At 32.1% G+C, this 12,222-nt stretch overlaps 1 protein-coding gene across 1 annotated transcript in view; it reads right to left on the reverse strand.

The window, feature by feature from the left end:
* SCN7A (sodium voltage-gated channel alpha subunit 7) overlaps nucleotides 1-12,222 on the reverse strand; it is a 63,764-nt gene that overhangs the window by 19,788 nt on the left and 31,754 nt on the right. The window contains exons 13-15 of the mRNA XM_063092342.1: nucleotides 11,123-11,479; nucleotides 3,921-4,358; nucleotides 743-848 (exon numbers count right to left, since the gene is read on the reverse strand). Coding sequence (XP_062948412.1) covers nucleotides 743-848; nucleotides 3,921-4,358; nucleotides 11,123-11,479 — 901 coding nt within the window. The remainder of the gene's footprint in view (nucleotides 1-742; nucleotides 849-3,920; nucleotides 4,359-11,122; nucleotides 11,480-12,222) is intronic.

The following is a 12,222-nucleotide window of genomic DNA, read 5'->3' on the forward strand; positions in this document are numbered from 1 at the left end:
TCTATTATAATGTACACAGTTACGTAGTTATCAATATAAAACTGTGTATGTTATATATTTTTACCCAATATTACTTATAGTATAAAAACTTATCATTAAATATTTTATTTATTATTTATTTAATAATATCATTAAATACATTATCAATAATATACCACTTACACCACACTACTTATAGTTCTCGTCTGCATTAACTATATCAATCTATATGTCTGTAAGCTGAGTTAATAAAGTTAAAGTATGATGATATTGATGGTATTATTACTGTGTTGTTTTTTTTTCTGGCTAGCTTCTTTCTCTTCTAAGATTATACACACATGTATGCACATATACACATACAAACATACACAAACTTGTTTAACAATACCACTAGGTAAGTCTTCTTATCCTCATTTTACAGATCAGGAAACTGAATCAGAGAGGATAAGTAAATGGCGGACTGGGATTTGAACTCAGGCTGTCTGTTTCCAGAGTCAACCCTCTTATCTACTGCATCAGACTCTCTAGAAAATAGTCCCTTTCCTTCTTTTCCCAGTGTTGACTTTTTTCTTGACATTTACTATAAATGTCTATCAGAATACAGGTGGGTGCACGCACATATGAACTCACACATTTGTGTATGTATCCCTTAGCCAAATTAATAAACTCTTCCAAATTAAAAGTAAAATCAATAATATTGCTTAGAATTACAGAAATTTAGTCTAATCTCAATAAATTTACTAAAGAAACTTTTTTTTCTTACTGTTTTTAAGATGTCTTGGCTTTTCACGTTCATAGACCATTTCTTCTTCATCAGAGATAGCAATATCAACTGTACTGCATTCAGATGAGCTAGATTGCTTTATCTTCTAAAAAGTAAAATCCCACCAAAAAAGTTGTGATTAAAGTTTCATTTACTCACTGTAGCTAAAGTTTATTTTATTTTTAGAAGTGAGAACAATTACATACAGAAAGAATATTATGATGCTTAAAGGAGTTTAGGCCAATTTCATGATTGATACTAAACTGCTTTCATATTGGTATGAGTTAAAGTTTTTAAGAAATTATTTTAAAATACTTAATTTAAGCAAAAATAACTTTTAGATTAAAATTAATATTTAGTTGATAACACTTTGTTTCTAAAAGATGTATAGGCTACCTCCAATTTACAAAAGAATTTGGGTTCCAAAGTTTTCCTGAAGTTACTCACAAGTTTCCCATATATTCTATTTCCATGAGATGAGTAGCATCAAAACAAATCATCCCTTGATGCCGCAGGGGGGTAGATAATAGTGCACTTAGTTTTTATTGTAAAATCTGGTCCAGACTTTCTTGTGTATGTCATCATAGGACAGGATTGATGTGAGGTTATCATAAAGTAAAATGAGGGAAAGGCACAGGGACACCAAGGACAGACCTGGGAAAGTTGCACAAGCCCTATGGAATGATCCTGGATTCAGAGATTGACCTTCTTTCCTACTCTGCTCTTGACTGATGTTCAAGGTTGTCTAGACAGGTTCATGGCTTTGTACATTTGGTAATAATGCAAATGACATACTCTCCCTTTACTTAAAATTATTTTCTCACAGTGCTTTATTTTCCTTATTCAGAAATGTATATACAGCATGTCATTTTTTAAAGTCACCAAGACCCTACAGTTATTAGCATATAGGTAATATTTTCCAATTAAAACAAAATCAAGATAAGTGTATTAAAACATTTGGAATAAAAACAGTTTTATTTCTTAAAAATTGAGAAAAAATCTAGATAGAGTGCAAAAAATGTTATAAATATTTTGTTCTACCTCTTGATCTTATGCATGATAATTGTCAAGGAAATATAGTTAAAAAGCTTGTTTGCCTTAGTCCTTACATGGTCAATTGTCAGTAAGTCATCGTGGTGCTCAATTTTAAAAAAATAAAGTATTCAGCAGAATATTCCTCTTAAATAAACACATCTTTTTGTTTCAATTCTCTTTATATTTTCTTTATTTCTAAATTTGAGAGTATGCAATAAGTAAATGAATGTAATATTTAGGCACTCAATAATTGAAATTATACACCTGACCTTTATATTTTTAAAACATTTAAAAAACCCTTGCACATAACCTATTTGATATTATTTTTTTCAAAAACCTCTGAGTAAGTATTGCTATAATTTTGCAAATACATCAAGATTCGATATTGTAAATCATTTATTTTGGTATAAGATTATTTAATGGCATAAGAAAGTGATCATGATGTATTACTACATTATAAAAAAACAAGTTACAAAACCTGATGCAAAGTTTGATGTTATTTTCATAATACAAAGGAACTTCAAAAACCTTTTGAAAAATATAATTAAAAGATAACACAAATCTTTCCATAACCTTTTCGAAGATACTTCATATATGCATATTTGTAATTTTAAAAAGGCTGAAAGTGCAAATACCAAGGAAGCGGGAGTGTTGTACCTCTGAATTATCAGATGACCTGTAATTTTTATGTTTTATTTTATGGCTTTTGGTAGATTGACATTCTAAATACCAATAAGCTACATAAAGTAGAAAGTGTCTGATTGTTATATAACCATATAAAATTTGTTATATTAAACATATAACAAAATATATAAATTAATGAATACATTTTCTGTGAGTAGTTGACCAATCAACAGGATCAAATAATTATTCAGCATAAATGACAAATTCTGCAACTTCAACATTTACAGTTATTTTAAGTTACATCTTTCTTGTGTATTTTCATACTCCATGCTTTTTAATGGAACACTCTGATATGATGTGCTGTGGTAGATAGCCATTTTACTTAGAAATGGATGGTACTCAAAGTTTTTAATGAAGATAGAGAAGTGTGCTGGGTAGGAATTTTTCTGTTTTCTAGTAATGACTTAAAGGTAAATGAACCTGAGACTATTCTCTAACTAAAGCAACAATGCCTTTGGTAGGTGTTGGAAGGACACTGAATAATTGAAACTGAACTCCTGTTAGAAGACCAATTTGAGAAGTAATGGCAGAGAGCACCTGCCAAACCAGAACAGGACTGGGAAACAAGTGGTGCCAGACACATTGGGAAGCAGGAAAGAGACATTTCCTACTCCTGCCCAGTGCCTTTGAGTGATCTGAGATGATTCTCCAGTGGGGTCCAAAGTAAGAAGCCCATAGTGCATATGTGATCGCTGTAGGTGTAGCTTACTATTATGACACACCTCCTACTAACACATTATGCTACTTGCAAAAGGAAGCAATAAGACTGTTTCCAATGAGGTGTACATTTTAGAAACTAAGTGAACAATAATATCTACCCTCCTTTCAACGAGACCCTGACTTAGTCAGGATTTTATAAAACCACCAACTTTTCACAATTCAAACTAGTTGTTTTCTTTATTTTTTTAGTCCAGCTTAATTATATATGTTACAGCATTTGTTGCAGAAATGAACTGGCTAAAATCTTAGAATTTTAGCAAGCAACAAAGAATATTAGCACTCTTCTAATCCTATCTCATGTTTTAAAGATGATCTAGCCCAGGGAAGTTTAGTGATTTCTGCAGTAATACACATTAATTTTAAACACTTAGGTTTCATCAGTACAGTTTTTATCACCCCAAACCACCTGCTTGCTAATTTATAAAATTTCATAATTATATCATCTGTTTTATAAGTCCTTACTATATACTAGGGATTATTCTATATGCTATTGAACTATTTTTCTTAATCCTCCTATCCTCCTGAAGAAATAAGTACAATTTTATCCTCATTTGCATATGAGAAAACTGAAGTTTAGAAAGCTTAAATAATTTGATCAGGAGCATAAAATCAGGAGCTAGGAGTGGTGGAGCTCGATCAAATGGGTAATCTGACTATGGAACTTCAGTACTGATTTACTTCCCTATCGACAATACCATAAATCAACAATAATCAATCAGAACGTAAAAAATAAACTTACCTCTTTGCTGCTTCCATCACCTGACTTGCTCTGGGTCTCCTTATTATCCAGATTTTCTATATCAGATTCTCCTGAAGCAATTGGTACAGTTTCTGAGACACTAGGACTGGGAATAAGTGATTGGTTCTCATTTTCAGTTGTGTTTTTCTCTGTGCCACTGCTTTTTTCCTTATCCTTGAGGAAATCTTGGGTGTTGCTCAATTCAGAAAGGGTGTGGTCAGAGACATTCTCTTTTACATACATATTATTTACATGGTCCATTGTCTCCTTTGAAATATTTTGTTTTTTTACGGAAAATATTTTACGAAGCACATAGTTTATTCCTTTCTTAATCTTTGCCATTGCAAGCTGGGGATTTTCTGCCTCACCGTTCTCTTCAGTTGGTGCAGCCTTGTATGAACTAAATGAGCTCACCAATGCCAGAAACAGGTAAAGTATCTAAATGAAGAAGAAAAATGAAGCTAAATGTATCTCACATTTTGTTTCAGTTTAAACAATAAAAAGATCAACACTTAATTGAAAACACTTAATATCCACTCTCGTAGCATTTTTCAAGAGTACAGTATATTATCATTAACTAGAGCCATGCTGTGCAACAGATCTTTTGAACTTATTTCTCCTATATAACTGTAATTGTGTACCGTATGACCAACATCTCCCCAACTCCTCCTCCTCTTTATCCACACTAGCCTCAGATAACCACCTTTGTACTCCCTACTCCTAGAGAGTGGATAATAAGTGTTCTCAGCACAAAAAGGAGGAAATGCATTTGTTAATTAGGTAGATTTAACCATTCTCTAAGAATATATACACTTCAAAACATTCTGTTGTATACAACAAATACATATAATTCTAATAGCAATTTTTTAAAAAATAAATTTTTTAGAAAAGCTGATCTGAAATTTGAAAACCGAGCATATAAAGTACAGTGCTATTTAGCTCTTACTCATGTACAATGTGTCAGGTGCTGCACAAGGAGTTTGTATAGCCAGAACTCATCTTAAGCTCACAGCATCCTATGTAATATGATTTGTGTCTCTTTTACAGATTAAAAAGGCCAAGGCTTACAGATGTCAAATATCGAGGGTTACACAAATTAAACTCATCTGTCTTATTCCAAAGCTTATTTTTCCCACTGAGCCAGCCTGTCTCACCTAAGGTGAGAAAACGAATTGCTCCTCCAGGCTGCTGACTTCCCTTTAACCCTATCTATCCCAGGTAAACATGTAATGATTCTGCAAACCCAGGAGGAAGAACATAGAAAGAGCTGTCCGTGGTCCTGAAACCCACATCTAACGGTTTTTGAGCCAAGCAAGCACAGGTGTTGGGTGGTTAGTTGATTCTCTGTTGTAATAAATTTGGTCAAACAAGAAACGAGTGATGGAAGAATCATTACTAATACTTGTAACTTTCGACTCAAGGATAGTGTGTATTTGATCTTTACTATCACTGAGAAATATGATCAAGAGATGTTCAGTTTCCAGATAAGCTGATTTTAATCTTGTTTATAATTGTCAGATATAGGTTTATATTTTTGGATTCTAGTGTTGTGGATTTATATTTATTACTCTCTTAGAACTGGAGTGATGATTTGAGCATTTTGCCTATTCTGGCAGCTTTCTCCCGTGTCATCAAATATTTTAGTTTTTGAAGATTTGATTTTCTTCATGCTTTACATATTATTTTTAAAGGGGAAAGTTGAAATTGCATACATTATGTTTAACACTATACATATGTATATATATGTGTACACACAAACATAGTATGTACGTAACATTTATGTAAAAACATTTTCTTGCCTGTGTTTCTGATTTCTTCACATACTGAGATCTATTTTTAAACAATTATACTGACTATATATGTGTACATAAAATAAAATAAGCATGTGAAGATCCCCAAACACTCATATTTTAAAACTTCTTTCAGAATTTTAGGTCTTTCTGAAGAGATGAGGTTCTTTAACACTCTGATAATTAGTCTTTCTCTCATGGACATACACACGTAAGATAGTATGAACTGCCCACCAAATACTGTTCAATCCTAATGGATTACTTTTATTTCTCTCTACCTCGATCTTTATATCTCTTAGGAAAAATAAAAAGTACAAATAAGACTCATATGGAAAAAATCAAAATATTATTGCAGATAATAAAGTCATCAAATAGATAATCTTATTTTGACCATAATTTTGTTATAGCAATAAAATTTAGGCTATAAGATGACTCAGAATTGGAAATTTCTTATAGATGAGATCATCTGAACAACTAACAAATATTTTCTATAATCCACAAGACAGACTCTCAGAGGAGAAAAAATAAAAACTGAAAAGACAATGATCAAATGTCAATACCCAAGATTACTACAATTGTTCTCTCAGTAGTGTCTCATTTGGCTATGAGGCTTACTTAGAGATAACGTGGGTAGAGGCTCCACAGCTCTCTTAGGAGCCGTAATATTAGCATCTCTTTCATTCTCAAAGCACAATGGGTTCTTGATGTAAGAAGTTGAGAACAAATATGACTAAAGATAGATGGTTGTTTCTTTTTTCTCCTTTGTTTGGTTAGGTATTAGGCACAGTGTAAAATAAGGAAAGGGTGTTAGATAAGGTTTCATGACTGTAAGCTTCATATGAAGAGGAACCATTTTTTCTTTTAATTAGATTGCCAGCACACTGCTAGGTGGAAAGTAGGTATAAACGTTTGTTGAAAAATTAATTAATTATGAAATAAATGAACTAATAGATTTCATGCCAAGATTTAGACAGGGAAAAATTATGTTATACCAATGTATATTTTAAGAAATTAGCAATGTAAAATTTCTTATATCGTAGACACACGCACACACACGTATAAACACACTTATATAGTGAAAATGTTAAAAGGCTGAAGATAAAGTTAATCTTAAAAGTTCAAAATGCTTTGGAAATGTGGTATAAGAAAAAGACTTCATAACATTGCAAAATGCTATACTTTGTTCAGATGTGCTCTGAATTAAAGATAACCTAGTCTCTTAAAGGATTAAAAAGGAAAATCAGGCTGTGTAAATGGCAAAGTTATGTTCTAATTTCATCATTAATGAAGAGAGGAGGAAACACAGAGATTATACTATATAAACACAGAGTACCTTTCTTCTAGTCACTGTACTATAACCAGATTCAAAACATATATTTATTGTTTCTGTGTTAAGAAAGAAAAGATAAAATATGTGTATAAAACAAAATGTTAAAAAGTTTCCCCTGAAGAACCCTATGTTGGTGGGAATGTAAATTAGTTCAGCCATTATGAAAATGGTATGGAGGTTTCTCAGACAACTACAGATAGAACTACCATATGATCCAGCAATCCTACTATTGGGTCTATACCCAAAGTAGTGGAAAGTATCATGTCAAAGGGATACCTGCACTCCCATGTTCGTCACAGCTCTATTCACAATAGCCAGGATAGGTAACCAACCTAGATGTCCATCAACAGATGACTGGATAAGAAAAATGTGGTATATATACACAATGGAATACTACTCAGCCATGAAAAGAATGAAATCCTGTCATTCACAGCAGCATAGAAGAGCTTGGAGAAAATTATGTTAAGTGAAATAAGCCAGGCACAGAAAGAGAAATACCATATGTCCTCACTCATAAGTGGGAGCTGAAAGAAAGAAAGAAAAGAGAAAGAAAAACAAGAATCATAGTAGTATATTGAACTTTCAGAAGAAGAGAACAAAACAGTGAACAAAACAGAACCATGAAAGGGGGAAGAAAAGAGGGATATGAAGAAAGTGTTAACGAACACAAACCAGCTAATTAGGAAAAATAATTTCTATTGATTTACAGTCTACTTAGCCACCTATAACTAACAATAATTTACTGCATGTTATCAAATGACTAGAAGACAGAAGATTGAATGTCCTCAACACAAAGAAATGATTACATTTTATAATGACGAATATGCTAATTATCCCGACTTGATCATCACACATTGTACACAGGTATTGATTTTCAACTCCATACCTCACAATATATGTAAGAAATTATGTTTCAATAAAAAACGCTTCCCCTGAAAGTTACTCTCTTCCTCCTCAAAGATATCCACCTATTAGATGATAATGGAGCAACTCAAATAAAAATCAAGTAGTGTGAAAAAAAAAGAAAACTTGAGACTTAAGTAATTATTTTTCTATTTAGGAATTAAGAAATAAACATGTCTTAAGGAATCTAACACGTAATGAGGCTCTCTTATTTTAATATTGTTCTAGTTGTACTTAAAATATATTTAATTTGGAAATATATAAGTATATGTAGGATAACATAGATATTTATGATCAAATTTTTTATTTTTAAAAGGCAACTGGGTTTTGTATTGTTCTATATTTCTCTTCTTTTTGTCTTTCTATCCCTCATTGGTTTATGTAACCATAACAAGATTCTTGTATTAAAATTCACCTGATGGCAACTACTTAAATTGCAGGCAAAACACCTGGGAGGAAATAGTGCCTGTAATGTTTGCCTAACTGAAACTTCTAAATACTATTAAATAATTAACAAAACTCTGATGTAGACGTAGGGGTTAAAATTTTTTAGAATGTAAAGAAATAAAAGCAAACATTTATTTTTTTTTATAGGGTGCTATATGATTTTATCTAAACTACAATAACTCTATAAGGCACGTTTATTGTTATGTTCAGGTTTAAAGAGGCTGTGTCATAGGCACAAAGCCATTTAATTAATAAGTGATAGAATTGGAATTTGAACCTGTTTGTTTGAATCTGAACTCTGTACTTTTTCTACAACCCAACAAGACATAAAACTACTTAAAAGTTACTTGACTTGCTTTTGCATATGATGATATTTTTAAAAAGATTTTCTTTTAAGGCTCAGAATCACTGTTGGAATTTTGCTAGAGGAATAAGACAAATTACATTTTAAAAATAGGAATACCTTCCTTTAACACAATGCATGTCGGAAGTATGGAGAGTAAAAAGAACAACAACCTCAAAAAATTTCTCTTTGTATTTTTTTCACCTTGTATATATCCAAGTGTTATTATCATGATGTTCCACAGCTGGATGACTGTTGAGACGAATTAAGCTTACAAGATTTAGAGAGCTAAGAAATATAACAGCTAATCAATTTGAAATGGAGGTTCATGTAACTCCATTTTATTCTGAAATCCCCAAATCCCCCTGCATGTTGACTTGAAGTTTCTGATCAGAAAGGATAAAAAAAGAGACTGAAGTTCATAGGCAAAAAAAACCTAGAAGTGTTGATGCAAATATATATATTATGCAAATATGAATATTATGCTGTGGCAATTACATGATACATAAAAATATAACCTGTATCTTTGCCTCAGCATTTGTGTTTCTTTGCTTTTGAAGTATGTGTGTGTGTGTGTTGTCATTTTTCTCGACAGCCATGGCTTTTTTGAAGACAGAAATCTACATTTCATTTGGGAAATCACACTTATCTCATTATTAGCCATAAGATTTGGGTTTGGACTGATGTCATCTCCATCTCCAAGGGAAGGCTCCGAGTGGTTTAACATAATAAATAAATCCTACACCCTGGGCAATAGAGGTTAGTTCAGAATGGGACATGTGACTCAGAGCTAAGGAGATAATAGGAAAGCTTTGTTTTGACTTCTAGGAAAGAAATTCTCTCTTCTACTAGATGTGATATAAAAATTGTGAGGCTTTAGACTGTAGCAACCATCTTGTTAAAACATAGGATACCAGCCAGCAAGGAGTATACAGAGAAAGTCAGACCTGATATATACAAGCACCTGTCTCTAAGGATTCCATCTGAAACTGTGTTCCATACCACAACTGAAGCAAGGTCTATCTCTGATATTCTGAGTTATGTATGCTGATATACATGCTCATTTCAGTTTCAACCAATTAGAATAGTATTTTATATCACTGGGAGTTGGAAATGTACTAATAGCTACAATGGACAGAGAATATTGGAGTATTTTTACATGTTCAGCACTGTTCTATGCTTTATGATATACAGAAGAGTCATGGTCCCTTCCATCATGAAGCTTACCATTTATAAGAAACATGGGTAAGTACATAAAAAACAAACAAACAAACAAACAAAAAAACAATTAGTGCCATAAGTGTATGACAGGGGAATTCCCAAGGTGAAATAGAAGCAATGAGGAAAGGCAGAGATAAAATTGAGTCTAACCTGTGAGTTTTTCAGCCTTTTGGGGAATGTACTTGATCTTTATGACATCTGAGTGAAAAGAAATTTTGAGTCTTTTTGTTTCTGTAAGAACCACTTTTTAAATAAGCCATATCTTTTTGTAAGAAGCAGTGGAAGCTACTTATCAACCCATATTACACCACTTCAATTATTATGAAATTTAAAAGTGAAAACTTTCTCTCTTAGTTAATGCAAAACAGTTTTATAGACCAGTGGTTTCCAATCTTTGCTGCACAATTTAATCAACTGAGGATTAAAACAAACAAACAAGCAAAACAACAACAACAACAAAAAACAACTCCTGATAATCAGGCCATGATCACATAGCAATAGATTCAGAATCTCTAAAAATATATCCAAGGCATCAGCATATTTTTATTAATTCCCCAGGTTATTCCAATGTGCAGGCAAGTTTGACAGCCAGTGTTACCTTTAAGTGCTTCTTAAAATTTAATGTGTACACCAGTCACCTGGGGATATTGTTGCAATGTAGATTATGCTTCTATAGGTCTGGATGGGGTTTGAGAGTCTGCATTTCTAACCATCTCTCACATGAGGTCAATGCTACTTTGAGTAGCAAGGTTATAAACTAGTGCATTCAACAGAAATACGACACAAGCCACATATGCAATTTTGAATTTTCCAATAGCCACATAAAAAGCATGAACAAAAACAGGTGAAATTAATTTTACTAATGTATTTTATTTAAATGAATGTATTTAAACACAAATATTATCATTTAAAATGCATTCAATATAAAAATTATTAATGATATGATTTATATTATTTTTTGGCTTAAAATTAGTGTTTATGTTACCTTTACAGTACATCCTAAATTAAACCAGTCATATTTCAACTGTTAATAGATACAAGTGACTAGTGGTCACCATATTGGACAATTCAGTTGTAGACCACTGGATCCCATTAATCCACATTATGAAAATACTAGAATACATTATATGAGTTTTTCAAGGACATTGTAAAAGTATGGACTACTTACCAATAAGTTTCCAATTAAAATGACCATCATGTAAAAAGAAATACACCAGGATTTGTTTGCTACCTCCATGCAGTCCCATAGGGTCTCTATCCACTCTCCACATAGAATACGAAACACAGTCAGGTAGGAGTGGAAGAAGTCATGCATGTGCCAGTGTGGGAGTTGACAGTCTTTATCTATGCGGCAGACATGTTTTTTGTAACTCAGACCAAACAACTTCATCCCAAACACAGTAGAAAAGAAGATGAAGGTGAACAATAGCAGGACCAAGTCTTTCAGGGCCACCAATGAGTTACTAAGAGTCAGCATCAGAATCTGAAATGTTGGCCAATATTTCCCCAATTTGAAAATTCGCAACTAACAGAGCAATGTAGAAAACAGCAAGAAAAACAAGAAATAAGGAACAAAAAACCTGGTGAGTATTTATTACTATGTGTATTTAATATATTTATCAGCATTATACACATACCTGTATGTGAACATAGCCTTTAAAGTCGTGTTCAGTTTTAAGCATTATTAACATTAACCACTGAATATTCATTTTATATATAATTCTTAATATATCTTAAGGATTTTGTACACTAAATCTATACCTATGCTCTTCTATTGATCTATTTGTCAATTCCCATTCAATATTATACTATTATAATTACTCTAATTTTTTATTTTAGTATCTGGCAGGGCAAGTATCCATTCTTTGCTTTCGCTTTTCTCAATGCATTGAATATTTTCTACATTTTGTCATATAGATGATATTGAAAAAGTTTGTCAGGAACCATTGAATTCCACTAAGTTCCTATCATGTATTTCCCTTTTACAGTAACATATTAAAGACCAAACACAACATACTAGCTTTAATCTAAATATTTCCCTTCTTTTCACTTGATTTTTTATTTCTATTTATACAGTATGAGATTATCTTAACATTTTTGGTCACTATATCACAGTGAACTCACAGTCATCTGAAACCCATACATCATTTTTATACGTGCATTTTATATAGTTGCTTTCTGGACTTGACAGAAGACTGCATTTATTCATGCAAAATTTAATCATCTTTAGATTCAGTCCATTACTAGCCTTTAAGACATTTTGATACT

Source organism: Cynocephalus volans, chromosome 1, assembly GCF_027409185.1.
Source record: "Cynocephalus volans isolate mCynVol1 chromosome 1, mCynVol1.pri, whole genome shotgun sequence".
Lineage (NCBI taxonomy): Eukaryota > Metazoa > Chordata > Mammalia > Dermoptera > Cynocephalidae > Cynocephalus > Cynocephalus volans.